The sequence below is a fragment of the Myotis nattereri genome (assembly GCF_964212035.1).
Source record: "Myotis nattereri genome assembly, chromosome: 10".
NCBI lineage: Eukaryota > Metazoa > Chordata > Mammalia > Chiroptera > Vespertilionidae > Myotis > Myotis nattereri.
Genome location: NC_138085.1, coordinates 21,411,230 through 21,428,986, shown reverse-complemented (window position 1 = coordinate 21,428,986; position 17,757 = coordinate 21,411,230). Strand labels below are relative to the sequence as shown.

The 17,757-nt window shown below is 43.3% G+C and overlaps 1 protein-coding gene across 1 annotated transcript; it reads right to left on the bottom strand.

Annotated features, from left to right (window-relative positions):
- Window positions 1–183: 183 nt before the first annotated feature.
- On the bottom strand, window positions 184–2,338 carry LOC308526248 (regenerating islet-derived protein 3-alpha-like; the record flags this gene model as incomplete). The annotated part of the gene is made up of 5 exons (XM_081101335.1): window positions 184–251; window positions 533–659; window positions 1,243–1,380; window positions 1,578–1,696; window positions 2,263–2,338. The coding sequence occupies 5 exons, from the start codon at window positions 2,336–2,338 to the stop codon at window positions 184–186; spliced, it is 528 nt and encodes a 175-aa protein (XP_080957461.1).
- Window positions 2,339–17,757: the final 15,419 nt, after the last annotated feature.

The following is a 17,757-nucleotide window of genomic DNA, read 5'->3' as shown; positions in this document are numbered from 1 at the left end:
GGAGAGGGAAAGAGAGATAGAAACAGCAATGATGAGAGAGAATCATTGATCAGATATCTCCTGCATGCCCCACACCAGGGATCGAGCCGGCAACCTGGACATGTGTCCTGAATGGTAATCAAACTGTGACCTCCTGGTTCATAGATCAATGCTCAACCACTGAGCCATGCCCGCCGGACTCACCTAATTCTTGAACTTGCAGATATAGGGTAACATCTGATTACAGTTATAATCTTTCCATTTCAGATATCCTGGAGAGAAGGAAGAGCTAAAGTGAGTGGGGCTGGTGGAGCTCAGGGCTCAAAAGAGAGACATCCCAGACTCTGGCCTAGGACTCAAAGCCCCACCCTCATCATCACCAGGGGCCCTCTCCAAGGGAAGGAAACTCACAGAAAGGAGAGATAAAAGGAGATGGGAGAAGAAAAACCAACACTGCATTTTCCGGCTCAGGAGAGTTACCTGAAGGTGAGGCCCAGGAACGGGGATAGGGGGATGGAAAGGTTGGCCAGAAGGTAGCTCTTCTCTTTCTTACCTGAGCTTCGTGACAGGCTCCCGCAGTAGCCAGGATTTGAAATGGTGGCAGGATTTCTCTCCCAGGCAAGGTAATCCAGCACATCATTATTACTCCACTCCCATCCACCTGCATTGGGTTCATAGCCCTAGGGAGTAGAGGATGGAGCCAGGTAAGGTTGAGTGGTCATTACAGTTCTCCATGCATGATCCCCTCAGGTGAACACCTGATCCCCTACTCAGGATCATGGAATTTGGTCTGCTATTCCATATGCTGTCACAGAGCTTTCCTCTTTCCTAATTCCTTGCTCCTATTGGTAAATCCAAAAGTCAATAACCATAAAGACCAATGGAACCACTCAGAGTAACATGTTACTGGCTGGACAACAATTGGCAGTGAATTTATCATTCCATTCAAAGGCAATGGGTATTCTACAAGGAAAAATGCATCTCATTTTCATGTAGGATTCCTCCCTGAAGCTCAGAGAACTGAATTACAGGGTGTCATGTCTGAACAGTACACAAATCTGGACAAGAGGCAGGTTAACTTCCCCTGGAGATTACCAACCTTCACAGAACTCAGCTCTTCACCTGGCCTCCAGGTCCACCCTTTCCCCCAAATGTCCCTGCAGATCTCTAAGCTCTGGAGTTCCCTGGGCAGGCACAGGGACAGGGAGTGGGCTTGAAGGGCATAGCAGCTTCAGAGATAACAGACAGGTGATGTGATCGCACCTGTGTGGGATCATGAATCCCAATCCAGACGTTTGGGCAGCTGTTCCAAATGCTCTTGACCAGAGAGGCTAAGAAGGATGCCTCAGCCCCACTGAGCACAGACACGAGGGATCCCGAGGGACGCTTCTGGCAGGCAATCTGTGTGGGGCAGAGACAGACTGAGGAGGAGGTTGAGATGTCACTGGGGTAGGGCAGGGCTGAGGGGTAAGAAGAGGTGTGCGTGTAAAACATGAGGGTGCTCATTCTCACTCCCAAAAAAGTCTGGAAAATGGAGACCATCCCCTCTCCCTCTTGTCTCTAATGTAATACTTCTACCTGTAAAGGCACCTACTCACATCTGCGTCAGACCAGGATTTTGGTGTCTTAAAAAAAGCATAGCAGTAGAAGTGATGGTAATAGGAGCCTTCGGGACAGTTGCTCGGTAGAGCGTTAACCTCCTTCTTGGACTCTTCACCTGGGGTGGATGGACGTGAGAGAGAGAAATGGAGTGAAACAAAGTGTGGGAATGGGTGTTGGGACTGTGGGAATATTTGTGAGCCAGTGCTTGGGGGAACGAACACCAAACTCGTGCCTACCTCTCATCATTTCCAACACTTTCAGGATTTCTTGATCTTGAACTAGCTCCCTTATTAAATGAAGAAGCATCCCTTTTTGTTCTACCCTCCCCCTTTATTCCAACGTCCAACACTTCCCCACTCTGAGCTGACTGTTCTCACACCAAGTCCTCCAGTCATTCTCCTGCTTCCCTCACTGCTGACCCTTCCTGCTTTCTCTCTTCATCCTGCCAAAGTCCACTCACAAAATGGAAACCATCTCATTCAACTGTTAATGGAGCGCCGTGGTCCCCTCTCCCCCCCATGAGTTACCCTGAGGAAGGAGTGACGGTGGAGGAATGGCAGGCAGTTTCACTGTGTGAGGAGATACCTCACCATTGCCACATGCATCACACAGGAGGCTTCCTCCACCTCTTGGCCCTGAGCGTTCACAGGGAACCCAGTGCCGGAGGAAGAGAAATCTCACCTTGCACCTGCGATAGGAGCATCAGGCAGGAGAACAGCATCCAGGACACGCTGGGCAGGGCCATGGGAGGCAGCATTGTACAATATCTGTGACCTGAAGGAGCAATCAGAGATCGTTAAAGAAGTGCGGTCAGAGAGAGGGCATGTAGGGATCCCTCTGTTCTCTCTCTTGCCTTTTCCTTTGACAATACTCCTTGGAATCAATTGATCTTGGTGACAACTATCCCCTTTTATGATCCTGGAAATAATTGGAGAATCTGTACACCCTCTTACCCATAAGACTGATGTTCCTTGAAGACCAGAATCCACCTATAGCCTTTTCCCAAATGTGTGAGGTAAACCCCTGCCATGGCTCTCACCTCCTCTCAGCTCCCACTTACCTCTTTGCAGGTAGCTGGATGGTTGGTCACATCAGAAAAGACTCGGCTTTTATAAGAGAGTCTGAGGGTGTGGCCTTGAATGAATAGCAGGCTTGTGGGCCCGGACAGGGATACCGGGAAAGGGCTTGGCATTGGTTCAAGGTGCCAATTTGGGGCAATGGCTGGGAATTGCCCAGATATCACTTCTTTTCCGTTAGCAGGCCAACACTTTCCTTAGGAACAGGTGCAGTTTGGACTTTATCATCCTGTGCCTGGTTGTCTTATTCTGAAAACTTCCTGGAATGAAGGTAGCCCTTGGCACAAATTCTGGTGTTATGTGGTTTAGAAAATGTGGCATTGAATAGATAAGGGAAACGTTGGTAGTGTTTTTGTTGTTGCTGTTTTTTTTCAATCTGCCAAGTACTGGTCCCTCTAGGCATATGTATGAATATGTTTTTCCCCCCTGTATATATATTTTTCTTTTAACTTTGTATTTTAAGAATAAATAAAAAGAAATCACTAAGTAAAAGTCAGGTGGGTATAGAAAGAGGAATGATTGCTGAGAACCAAGTATTAGTTGAGGGGAAAGAAACAATTAGAACTAAGGGAAAGAGCAGTGGTTCAGAGATGCTGTTACAGCGTCTTGTAACTCCGTGGGAAACCAGGAGGGAACAGCAGATGAATAGCCATGCCTTCCTCCCTGGGGGAAGCCTGAGACCAGTTCCTCAGCTCCATCCAATTCGGAGAAGGCCATTTGCCACTTCCCAAGGGCATTCTCAGATTGTGACCTGTACACCCATGGGGTCTTCAAGACACTTCCAGGGAACCCGTGAACTTGTAACTTTCATAATGATACTAAGATGTTATTTGTCTTTTTTTACTGTGCTGACAATTACACTATGGGACAAAAGCAAGGTGGGTAAAAGTTCTGATGCGTCAGCATTAATCAAGGCAGTAGCATCAACCTGTGTTCTCCATATCCAGGCACTTGCAAGAAACAAGTCATTTTTACTGAAGAACTGTTCTGGATGAACTTGATGAAACAGTAAAAATAATTAATTTTTTTTTAAGCCTGAAACCTTGGATATATTTCTTTTGATATTCTGTATGATTAAATGGGAAGTCTGCATAATAAAATATAGCTTTTGCTTTGAGAAAAAGCATTTGTAACAGTTTTCATGAAACACAATTCTTACTTGAAAAATGGACTGAGAGAAAAACTTGTCATTCTCATATGGGTATTTTTGGGGGCAGTTTTTTGAAAATGATCAAAACTAGTTAGTAAATAAATATTTTTAAAAATAGTTTTAACATCTAATATCATAAATATCAATAATTCGTAGGAATAAAAATACTTTGGGGTCTTTAATAATTTTTAAGTGTAAAAGTGTCATGAGGTCAAAACATTTTGAGAACCTCTGATTAACATCAGGCTACCAACTTTCAGGAAATATCAAGGATGAAATTATTATATGTTACAACACAGCAATATAATCAGCAAAGTCTAGAAGGTGGGACGCTATAGGACAAATGACTCCATTTCCTTAGCAAATGAATTTTTAAACATAAAGCAATATTACATTCTTATCATTGGAGAAATGTGTCATTCAAATACAATGTATGGAGCCTGTTTAGATCCTGATTTGAACAAAGCAAATGGGGAAAAAATTAATACGGTGCTATGGATGGGGAGCTCTCTGTGTCCCCTCTGGGTGCCAGTGGAGGTGGGGCTCTTGCGATGTCACAAGAAAAGGAACATTCTGAGACTCCCATGGGCGAATGAGTGGCATTTATTTGCATGAAATCACATCCTTCAGTTCCCAGAGTCCTATTTTCCTTCATCTCACCAAGGAAAAAGCCCAGCTGTGTCTGTAGCAGGGCTAACGCATTGTCCAGAGTTTCTGTTCCATATTTGCATGTGTTCCCAGCTGCAGCCATCAGCTCATTGTGTGTGGGGTCTGCATGGTGTTAGAAAGAAGGCGAGCCCCCAAACCAGGGGTCCTGGCAAAAGACAAAGGATACTCAGGAGCAAGACAGCAGGGCAATACCTTTACTCCTGCAGGAGGTGTGCACACATAGGGTCTGGCAGCATGCACACTGAGCAGGCCATCCCCTCAGAGTTTTACGTCTGACACATGTCATCTGTCCCTCACTCTTGATTGGTCAGAGCTTAGGCTCACATTTTTGTGCCATTGGCTAATTTAAAGTAAAAAGGGATGGTTTGACCTTTGCTGCTTCAAATGGCGGCCCCAGGGAACTGCAAATCAAGTGGGCCAAAATGGTGGCTGCCTACAATACCTTCTTTGACATAAAAGATTACTTATTTATACCCACAATTCCCCCCTTTTCTTATTTAACTCTTTTCTTCAAACTCAGCTAACATTCCTTGACTTTCCTGCTCTGCAGTGTCTAGGAGGAGATTATTTTGCTGTTTGGTCAACACAGTTTCCAGTAACTTTTACATAAGACTCCTCATGCATGGGATGATACACCATCCCATCACTGTAACTCCTAACCAGATCATCAGAGGGGTGAGCATGGGTACCATCATTTCCTACCACTTTCTGAACCATTGCTCTAGTGGATCAGAGAAAGGACCCTCAGTTCCAGGATTTCCAGCTCACTCATCCCTGTAGGGCTCAGTGATGGTTGTGTTGTCAGCGATGAATGTACAACATTGGCCCATGAACATTACACATACTCCTCCTTTTTCTGCCAGAATCCTTTCCAAGGCCAACCTATTCTCCCACATCACCCTGCTGGTGGCATCTAGTTGTGTGGCTATACCTTAAACTGCATCGTGAGTATAGTTAACAATCCTTTGCTGGTTATAGTAAATATAATTAATCCAACCCACATTCTTGATTACAACCACCAGAACAGGACAGATTCAAATCCTGCAGCAATCTGATTTCTAGCCTGAAACTCGTTTGGCACTCCTCCTGGAACCCCAGTGGGATCTGTGTAAATATGGGGATCAAAGGAGTCCCCTGGCCTCTCTTTCTTCTTCCTAGTCTGTCCAACTGAAAAAGTTTTACAATATGCCAAAGTGAAAGGGATAGCCAATTGTATGAGCGTGCAAGTTCTGCTCCAGGTGTTGGGCAAGGCCGCAAGTAATGGTGCCCCATAAAACCATCAGACATCAACACTGGATATCAACAGTGCAGAATGATTGGCTTCTGAGGATACTCGGCCATTTATGCATCTGGATAAATTTCCCATAAACTCCGAGTACTATTTCCAGACCTTGAGAGGCAGGAGGTATAGATTACGTTGGAGGACGGGAGCTGGATCATTTTGGGGAACCTTGCTCTTTACCTCTATTGGATGGGAACAGCAAGGAGAGAGTCTTATAGGAAGTGTTTCCCCAGGCAGTTTCCTCCTGACACAAGGCATGCACACATTCCATCCTGTTACTGTCTGAGGTCCATCTGAATGGAAATGGGACCACTTGGGCCTCCTGCCTTCCTGCTGTACAAGCGTAACAGTTGCTTTCATTTAGGGCATGTACAGAATATTTAGTCCATTCCACCCAGGCATTTGTTTCCTTATATCCTACTTCTATTTGCATGGTAGTGGCAGTGACAATGTCCTTGGGTGGGGCTACCAATCTCGGAGCAAACCTTCCTAGGGGATCTTGTCCTGCAACATCTACTCCTAAATGTAGCCCTAGCCAATCTCTTGGCCTAAAGGCTGAAATATCCAAGTCATTCAAGTTATCTATAATCAATAGACTTTACTGGGTAAGCATGATCCAGATTTTACACATTTCCCCAGCCCACATTGTAAGCCCCTGCAATTTGCCAGACCCCTAAAGCAAATAGACAGCTTACAGTTTCTTTAGTGTGAATTTCAAGAGGCTATGTCCTGGTGTGGCTGTCCAAGTTGAGGTGTCTCCACCCAGAGAAGCTGGTGGTCAGCCCTTAACCCATGTGTGTTGGGTCCAACCTCGTTCTGCAGTCTGAACAGCAGCCTCAGTGGTAAGCAAGACAGGGTAGGGTACTTCCCAGGAGGGTCCCAACTTGTTTCCCTCCATGTCTTGACCAGAACATACTCTCCGGGTGAATGGTGATGATCCAGGAACTCAAGAGGAGGGCCTTGAGCCAGGAAGCCTTCTAACCTGATAGAGATTAAAGTAGAAGAGATACCCAGAGAAACTAAGATGGCGGCATAGAGAAACACCGGGAAATTGCTGCCTCCCACAACAACTTCAAAAATACGAAAAAAAGACAAAACAGACATCATCCAGAACTACAGGAAGGCTGGCTGAGTGGAAATTCTACAACTAGAAGGAAAGAGAAAAACACACTGAGAGCCAGAGGAGGTGCGGAAGTAAAGTGCAGAGGTATGGAGGCTCGCACACGCGGAAAGGGGCTGGCACCTGAGGACGCGGCTGTCTTTTTGAATCGGGAGGGAGTCACAAGCTCCTGACTGCTCTGAACTCTGGTTCCGGGAAGTCTCTGGGGACCCAGGATTCATACGGGGCGAAACTGGACTGTCTGGCAGCAGGGAGAACTCTGAACTTGAGGGCGGCTTTCCCTCAGAGATGCTTGCTGCAATTATCGGGACACTGAGATGCGCGGCCCCTTAGGGCAGGGCTGAGGACCAGCCATAGCTGCTTGCTCCGCCCTTTGATTCCCTGAGACCCCGCCCCACCCAGGCTGTGGCAGAGGCTTTTGCATATGAATGCCCTGGCCCTTTGCAACTGAAAATTACCTAACAAACTGCAGCAGGGCCAACAGACCCAGAACTTCCAAGAGAAGGCCCAAGGCCCCACAGCGGCTTGCATTGCTTCACAGCTGGGCCTCATAAGGGCACCTCCAAACTCCAAAAAAAGGAAGGGGAATCTGCAGTTCTCTTCGTAGCTCCTGCTGTGTAACCTCAGGCAGAGGCTAAATTAGCACCTCCTTAGATCCAAGAGCCAGTGTACCCAGTGGTCAGAGGGGGACCATCCAGATTACAACTCCTCAGATCCATAAGGGACACACTCAGGGTGCAGACTCAGTGAGCAACAAAGCCCCACTGAAGCAAGTCTTGCCCCAGAAGGGTGTCTTCAGCACAGAAGTTCTCCCACTGCAGACACAGCTGATTCTCACTGCCAATTGGCCTGGAGGTCAATTCCTCCCAGTGATCCTACAACAATCAAAGCATAACTACAATAAGACTGTGCAAAAAGCCCACAAGGGGGTACACAAAGAGTGTCCACCTCAGGTAACTGGGGAGGCTGAGACACTGGGCCGTATAGGACACCTAGCACACAAAACCACTCTACCAACACAGGGAAGCAAAAAAAATGTGGAGACAAAGAAACAGGTCACAAATGACAGAAATGGAGGAAAGCAAATGACTGGATATGGAGTTCAAGGCCACATTTATAAGGTTTTTCAAGAATTTTATGGAAACCGCTGATAAATTTACTGAGACCCTGGAGGATATGAAAAAAGACCAACTAGAAATTAAGCATACACTGACTGAAATAAAGAATAATATACAGAGATCCAACAGCAGACAAGAGGATCCCAAGAATCAAGTCAAAGATTTGAAATACGAAGAAACAAAAAATACCCAACCGAAAAAGAAAAAAGAAAAAAGATTCCAAAAATATGAAGATAGTGTAAGGAGCCTCTGGGACAACTTCAAGCGTACCAACATCAGAATTATAGGGGTACCAGAAGAAGAGAGAGGGCAAGATATTGAAAACCTATTTGAAGAAATAATGACAGAAAACTTCTCCTACCTGGTGAAAGAAATAGACTTACAAGTCCAGGAAGCGCAGAGAACCCCAAACAAAAGGAATCCAAAGAGGACCACACCAAGACACATCATAATTAAAATGCCAAGAGCAAAAGACAAAGAGAGAATCGTAAAAGCAGCAAGAGAAAGACAGTTAGTTACCTACAAGGGAGTACCCATACGACTGTCAGCTGATTTCTCAACTGAAACCAGGCAAGCCAGAAGAGAGTGGCAAGAAATATTCAAAGTGATGAATGCCAAGAACCTACAACCAAGATTACTTTATCCAGTAAAGCTATCATTCAGAATAGAAGGTCAGATAAAGAGCTTCACAGATAAGAAAAAGCTAAAGGAGTTCATCACCACCAAACCAGCATTATATGAAATGCTGAAAGGTATTCTTTAAGAAGAAGAAGAAGAAGAAGAAAAAGGAACTCTTACCATTTGCAACAGCATGGATGGAACTGGAGAGTGGATAATTACCACATGATCTCACTCATTTGTGGAATATAATGAACAACATATACTGATGAACAAGGATTGATCCAGAGACGCAGAGGCATTGATTGGACTGTCGGGCCTTGGAGGGAAGGTAGGGGAGGGTTGGGGTAAGGGGGAAAGATCAACCAAAGGACTTATATGCAAGCATATAGGCCTAACCAATGGACACGGACAACAGGGGGGTGAAGGCATGAGCGGGAGGGGGGGGGGAGAGGGTAACGTGGGGATAAGGACACATATGTAATATCTTAATCAATAAAAAATATATTAAAAAGAAAAGAGATACCCAGTACATACTTCTTAAGAAATTGGTCCCTAGTCTCCATTGTAGGAAGATCTTGAGGTATTTCAGGACCTACAGGAATGACCTAAAGCCAATTCTAGGTCAGGAAAAAGTTTAACTTTGTTTGTCCTTGGGTGTGGCCTGCAAATGACACTTACTGGATTTCTGCTATCTGTATCTCTGAGTATGTAGATATAAGCGATTTGACCTCTGGTTAGGGAGGCAAAATGCAAATCATTTACTGTTAAGTGTCCTTGGTTTCGGGAAGATGGGATTTACTAGATAGCTCCAAATTGCTGTTGAACCATCTCAGTTTCCCTATTCCACTTGTCCTGGCTTAGTGGCCTGAGCCATTTATATAGCTTCCTTTCCTCACAAACCTTACAACTTTCAGAACCCACTTTTTTTCCATTCAAAATAACACCAAAACCATAAATTCTTAGCCCTTAGCCTTAATATTTAGGCGACATGTTTCCTCAGATTAGCAATACATTCACATTTTTAAGACATATCCTATATAATAATAATAATAATAATAATAATAATAATAATATGCAAATTGACCAAATGGCAGAAAAACTGGTGGCTATGATGCTCACTGACCACCATGGGGCAGACACTCAATGCAGGAGCTGTCCCCTAGTGGTCACTGCACTCCCACAAGGGGAGTGCCACTCAACCAGAAGCCAGACTCACAGCTGGCTAGTGCAGCGGCTGTGGTGGGAGCCTCTCCTACCTCCGTGGTAGCAGTAAGGATGTCAGACTGAGCAGGCCAAAGTCATCAGTCGGACATCCCCTGAGGGCTCCCAGACTGTGAGAGGGTGCAGGTTGGACTGAGGGACCTCCCCTCACCCCGAGTGCACATATTTTGTGCACCAGGTCCCTAGTTTTAAATAAAATACAAGACTTATCATTAGCATATTCAGATCAATCCTCTAGTTTCTCCATATGAAGCAAACTCAGATTAATATTTTAGTATCCTGTTATTTCAAAATACCTTGATATTTAATAATTTTTACCATTTAACCCAGCAAACTCAAAGTTTTAAGTTACAACAGTTTTGAGATTTTAAAGATAATCATTATTATCCCGGGCATTTTATTGGCAATTTGGTAACAGGGACATCTAATCTGCCTTTAGTGGCTTTCATGTGAATGTACTATTTTATTTTACTTTTCTTTATAAAAATGGGAGTTTATATTTTCTTTATAAAAATAGCTCCCCCCACTGCTATTTCTGCAACTTGCTGGAGAGCACTTCAGGAAATCTGCTCCTCCCAGTGTTGGGGACAAAAATCTGGAACTTGTATGCTTCTAGGACCTGGGAGTCAACCTTGGATTCTCATTCAAGAACTGCCCACCATCATGGAAACATTAACCTTGTTGCTCAAACAATGGAGTCCAACCATAGCCTGCACTGCCCACTTCCCCATGCCTGTAATCCTTACTTCCCTATGTCAAACTAAGTCCCCAAAATATAGAAAGCAGGCAAAGTAAATCAGTAACCAAATTTACATTACAGACAAAAAACCCTCTCACTAGCTAAAAGTTTTAGGTGGCTGACACCCTGAGAGGGAAAGCACGAAAAGTCCCCAAGATTAAGAATTCACAGGAGCTGCTGGGACATTCCCTCAATCCCTGCCACGTGTTTAGCCTCACCACAAATAGCGGGGCTCCCCCAAAGCGGGACATGCCCCATCTTTAAACAACTCAAACCAAACAATAAAGAGAAACATTAACAGACACACTCTTATAGGCATGCATAAACCATAGATATCACAGAATGCCCTGCATAAACACACACATACACACACACACACCATGAAAAAACAAATACTAAAGCAGAGCAATGTCTCCTGCCCCTGGTTCAGGGACTGTCCTCTCCCTGAAACCTCCTGTGCCAGGCTGCATATCTGGCACTTTGGCCAGACGGGTCATGCTGTGCTATCTGTTCCTAAAACACATAGATAGGAAGGTACTGACATCAGGCCAGGCCTTGAGATATGGTCTCATGGCCCCTTCCTGGCACTCTGTACTCTCTGTTCCTAGAACACATAGATAGGAAGGTAGTCACTGTATGATGCTATACTGTGATGGGAATTAATTATGTAAACAAGGCTTTGAAACTAACTTTGTGGTTTTTGCAAATAAAAAATGCTGTAACTCTTGCAGTCAGCACTGCAGTTCAGCCTTTGCTTCGGAGGGGTGCTGTAACTGTAGTCAGATGGCCAGCTTAATAAAGGCTCTTAAATTTAAATTCTGAGTTGGGGGTCTATCTCGCTGAGTGAACCCATAACACTCCCAATAGACTATCTGGGGGAATGTATTTCCTAGGCCTTGAATTTTTGTTTCCCATGTGTGGAAACTCCCTTGTGGCTATGTGCCTAACCTCCCATACTGGAGGTTTCTTGCACTCCTCGAGATCCACTTCATCCCTCTCTGGCTGCTTCCCTTGCGGTAGAATGGAACTGCAGATCAGAACCCCACACTTGCTTCATGTCCAAGACACATCCCAGTCACATATACCCGAACTCAGAGGATACCCAATCACCAAAGTAGTACTCAGTCCAATTCCCACCTTGGCTCATGCATGAGGTTACCTGGTTGCCACAGTGCTGCTTGCTTGGGACCTTCCCACATTGCTGGCTAACTCTCCATCCCCAGCTTGTAGTCAGCCATGGGGGATGGTAGTGGCTGTCCCTCCTCACCGAGACCACTGCAACGTGGCAGTGGGACACTCCTCCTCAGGAGAGGGTGCAATGGGCTCTGTAGTGACCAGTGGAATCCCAGACAAGCCCCCCAAATTGTTAGAAATAAGGTGATTCCCAAAACCAGGGGTCCTGACAGAACACAAAGGATACATGGGAGCCAGACAGCAAGGAAATATCTTTACTCTTGCAGGAGAGTGCACATGCACACAGGGTCTGGGAACATGCTCACTAAGTGGGCAGTCCAAAAGGGGCACGTCATCTGCCCCTCACTCTTGATTGGTCAGAGCTGAGGCTCACAGTCTTGCACAATTGGCTAATTTAAAGGGAAAGGGAGGGGTTGACCTTTGCATTCAAAATGGCGGCCCCCAGGGGAGCTGCAAGTCACGTGGGGCAGAATGGCGGCTGCTCACATTCCCTTCTTTGACAGAAAAGATTACTTGTTTACTCTCACAATGGCCACGGGCTGTGCGGCCTCTAGGAACATGGGCTAAGGCAAGGAAGCAGGAGCAACTCCAGAGACGCAGAGAGCCACACAAGAGCTAGCTCCTTTGTCTGGGGATCATCTATTCCCACATTTGTTCTGTATTTGCTGTGGATTCTGTTCCAGGTTAGACTGGCAGGCACCTTCCCTACGTCACCCCAGCTTTACTGCGCCTGTGTCCACTCCCCGTTGCCCAGTCCCTTCCCCGTCATTGTGGGAAATGGGCCGGTAGTGCCTGGGGTGGGAAGTTGGCGCTTCCTGGTGATGCTGCCCAAAGGGACACGCTGAGAACGTCTGGCCTCCCTTTCGCTTTCCCTGTGATTAATAACCAGCTAATCACAACCGCACAGCACAGGGAGACACTGACTACAAGGGACCGTTGGAAAATGTTGAGGGTTTCTACTCCTTTTAGGTGTGATTATGGTATTGTAATTATATTATTTAAAGTTTAATTTAGAACTACATAATAAAGTACTTACAGATAAATTATACTGTGCAGGATTTACTTCAAAATAATCCAATGTGTTCGAGGGTAAAAAAAAAAAAGTGGATGAAATGAGAGGCCATTAGAAGATGGTTGCTGTTGTTTGGTGATGGATACACAGAGAGGTTCATTTCTGTAACCTTCGGGCTTGTCTGAATGCTTGTTATAAAATATTGGGGAAAGAATTTGGGAAAAAGGAAAACAGAGAAGCAACAATTGAGAAAGAAATCTTAAAGCCAATCTGACTCAAGAACATAGGTATGAAATTTCTGAACACAAATACTAAGCAAATAAAATTCACCAAAGTATATAATAAATGAAAAGAAAAAGGAGTTGACCTCAGAAATGTAAGGGTTATGAAAAATCATTAGTATAATCATTAAGAAATTAAAGGAAAACAGTACACTATCATCGTAAAAGGGAAAAAAATTATTTGGTGAATTTCTACACCTATTAGTGAATGATAAAAAAAATTACCAAAGAAGAAGAAAAGAGGAATTCCTTAACATAATAAAGAAGCCTACAGAGACTCAAAAGGAAAATATTAAAAACATTTCCTTAAAAATCAGAAATGTAAAAGTATCCCAACATCGGAGATATCTTCTATTCAACTATATGTGTACTATTTTGTAGAAAGTACACTTAGAAAAAAATACCAGAAAATTTAGACATGGTAGGAGCGTAAGTGAAATTATGACTATGTGCAAATGGTATGTTTTCACCATATAAAACTCAAAGAATATACAAAATTAATTGTTAGAATAAATGGAAGAAGTTAGCAAGCAAGAAGAATATGGTATCAACTTATCAATTCCAATTGAATTTTATATTCTAGTAACAGATTTAGAAAAAGTATTTCTAAGAGATACCAGTTTTACCAAGGAAGAAAAATATAAAGTACTTAAGAATATAGCTAATAAAAAATAGTCAAACTCTCACAAGAACATGCTAAACTATAAAGAGACCTAAATATATGGAGAAATCTATTATGTTTGTGAAAAGAGTCAGTAGTCTAAGGTTGTTCCTTTCCACGATGTTGATCAATGGACGTGCAATTAGAACACAAACAAGGTTTTGTTGATAATTTCATGAACTAATTTAAACATTCAGAGGGAAAAACAGAGGACCAAGAATAGGTAACAGATTTCTGAGGATAAAAAATGCGGTAAAGAATTTTGTTTGACCATACATAAGGCTTTTTACTATAGAGTAAAACAGACATGGGGAGAGCAAATTTGACCAGCATGAGCAATCCAAGAGAGAGCAAGGCAAAAGCTGCTATGTCATGTAAAACCTAACCTCACCCGTTGCATGGCCATTTCTGCAACATCATATTGGTTAAATGGGTCAGACCTATCTGGCATGGCATGGAATTACACAAGCATAAGAGTCTCAGCACCAGGAAGCAGGGACCGTTGGTGTTATCTTCATAGCTTGCTACGTGAGTTGGAACCTGGTACTTTGTCAGTCATGGGTCAGAAATTCTGTGTAAGTGTTTTGATTCTTCTGTCTCTCGCTCCCTCTCGCTCTCTCTCGCTCTCCCTCATTCCCTTCCTCTCTGATATCTTCAGAATCTGTGATAAATATATGTACATGGAAGGAGGAACGTCGAGCAGTTCCATCCAGTAGCCCTCAAACCTCAAATGAACTAGATTGTGTATGAGAGCAAGGGACAAAGTGTTTATCTCCTACTTTCTAAATAGTCTGATTCCCAGGGCCCTACCTATGCAAAATGTTCAGTTATGAGCTGAATTATTATCACTCTCCTGTTTAAAATGTTTCAGTGGTTTCTTTATTAGCTGGTCGTCTGATTACCTATTGCTGCACAATTAGCTCTTTTAAAGACAGTGGCTTAAAATAACAATTTATTATTATTTCTCCTGGTTCTGTGAGTTACTGGGTTTACTTACGTGGTTTTTCTGTGGGGTTTCTCATGCAGGTAGTGGCTGGAGCTTTAGTCATATGAAGGATCAAATGAACTGCACCTCAGGGGTGGAAGTTGAAGCTAACTATTGGCTGAGGGCCCAGTTGGGCTGTTAAATAGAGGAAATAGCAGGGGTCCTCAAAATACGGCCCGTGGGCCACATGCAAATACAAATATTGTATTTGTTCCCGTTTTGTTTTTTTACTTTAAAATAAGATATGTGCAGTGTGCATAGGAATTTGTTCATAGTTTTTTTTTTAAACTATAGTCCGGCCCTCCAACGGTCTGAGGGACAGTGAACTGGCCCCCTGTTTAAAAAGTTTGAGGACCCCTGAAATAGAGGGTCAGTCAGCACAGCACCTTTCCATGTGGCTTGGATTTCTCATCACACAGAGGTGTTAGGATACTAAGACTTCTTTCATTGTTGGTCACGGTTCCCAGAGGGCAAAGCAGAAGCTGCCATTCTTCTTAGAATAGGTTGAGAAATGGCATAATGCTGTTTCCACCACACTCCATTGGTCAAGCCTGAGTTTGTATTCATGAAGAACATGAAGCACACCATCATGTTTATTTATTCACAATGGTTTAGCTAATTACAGCAGTTGCCTTTAATTGCATAATGCCTTAGAAGACTTGGGTTTTGATTTATTTCCTCCATTTAATGTGTTATTTTTGAGTAACTGACTTTATCTTCCCCTCCTTGCATCTGTGTTTCTCAAATTTTCAATGAGGATTTTGGACAGAGTGGTCTCTGAGGTCCCTTCTATAATCTCCCTATTGTTGGCTGGAATGCTGGGATATCGTGAAGGTGGATCAAGAGACCTTTGGAAAAGAGTTACTGCTCCCATATTAAAGTCTCAGATCATCTCTGAGGCCATCATTTTTCTCCTATTGCACCAGAGGGGTCATTTGTGAGCAAGCTTTGGGAAAAGTACACAGTCAGGAAACCTGTCTGGAGACAGAGCCATTACAGAGAATTTTCACTCTATTATTTAGTCGGTTACTATGTGGCTATTAGAAACAGCTGATTTCCAAAATGAGAACACATAGACTAGGAGCTCCTTGCATATTTGCATAAGAAGATTATACTTAAAGAATCAGCACATAGTATTTTCAATTAAATTCTTTATTTCAAGTGTAGTAATTTGTTAAATTCTGTGATCTTGGTTCCTATAGTGCTTCAGAAGAGCATGTTGCTTAAAGTACTTCCTATGGCTACTGGCATGTGCATGAAAAATTATCAGGGAAGAATTCAATTTCTAAAAGGACATATTCTTTCAGAAGATCTTTCAAAAATTAGTAAAGCTTGGTAAGTGCTGTTTCTAACTACTCCTTGTTCTGTGGGTTAATTTTAGCCTAGTAGAGAGACAGACTGTACACATCAATACACTAAAATTTTAGCTAAATCGAAGAACAGAGTAGGGTCCACAGGTTGATGCAGAAATAGGTTCTATGAAAGAGGATGTTCTGAAGGAAAATATCTAGAGATAAGGTTATTAAAAGAAAAGAAAAAAGAGAAAGAAAAAAGGATTAGGAGCAGAAAGAAAACATCAGATAATCTGAAATTCTTCAGATATCAGATCTTGTGGGTTAGCTGGTGTTAAGAACTGAGAGTAAAAGAAAATTTATCTCCTTAACCTCACATTAAAAACAAAAATATTTCATTGATTTTTTACAGAGTGGAAGGGAAAGGGATAGAGAGTTAGAAACATTGATGAGAGAGAAACATGAGAGAGAAACATGGATCAGCAGCCTCCTGCACACTCCCTACTGGGTATGCGCCCACAACCAAGGTACATGCCCTTGACCAGAATCAAACCTGGACCCTTGAGTCCACAGGCCAACACTCTATCCACGGAACCAAACCGGTTAGGCAGTGGTCGGCAAACTTATTAGTCAACAGAGCCAAATATCAACAGTACAAAGATTGAAATTTCTTTTGAGAGCCAAATTTTTTAAACTTATACTATATAGGTAGGTACATTGTTATTAGCTTAATTAGGGTACTGCTAAGGCTTAGGAAGAGCCACACTCAAGGGGCCAAAGAGCCACATGTGGCTCGAGAGCCGCAGTTTGCCGACCACTGAGTTAGTGCAACCTCACATTTAATGGTCTGAAGTGGGAAGAAGAGAGAGGAAAGGAATTGTATAGGAAATACTATTAAATACATAATGCATAATAGCCAAGGCTTCCCTTTTCTTATACTTTCTTTTCTCTTTGTGTTTCATAGATTAACTTTTGCTGCTTAGGGGAGAATGGAGACATGAATTCTATTTTAATTGAAGAGTTGGCCAAGGGTTAGGACAGAATCAAAATGCAGACAACAACCTGCAGGATTAGGTAGAAATGGAATTCTAGGTAAAATAACCAGATATACCAAACACAGTTCAAGGCAGAAAAGGAATGGCATGTCTCAAAGCTGAGATTGACCCAAGACAACTGAGGAGAGTAAAGGAGCAGAACATTCCAAAAACAAATTCAAGAGGACACACTCTCAGGAATGGTGAGAATGCTGGCTCCAGCCCTCAGGGCTACTTGGGATTAGGTGACTCAACCAGAATAGGGAGCCTGGGTGTGTGGAGTAGAGAAAACCTGGGGTTGGGATTCCCAATAGGATTCTTAGGCTGGAAGTGATCTGAGAGAGTATGAATGCTTTAAAGTTATGGTGCTCACTTTCCTACTCAAGATGTTCCCTGGGCCTCCAGATACCCATGCATAGTTGTCCCCATGCCGGCCCAGACGGTGAGTTGGTGGAAAGGATAATTAGTGATTAAGGACTGGGCTCTCAAATCAGATGGACTCATCTTGGGATGTTGGGGTGGAAATTAAATAAAATAATGAATGAATATCCTTAAGTATGATGCCAGCATATAATCACATAATACATGACAGCTAATAAGAATATTTTCTTCAGTGTCTAGTTGTGTCATAACAGTGTTCAATAATTAACAGTGGAATGACATAAATACATAAAAATGGTCTGCAGATGTAAATTATAGAGAAGTGACCCATGGAATAATT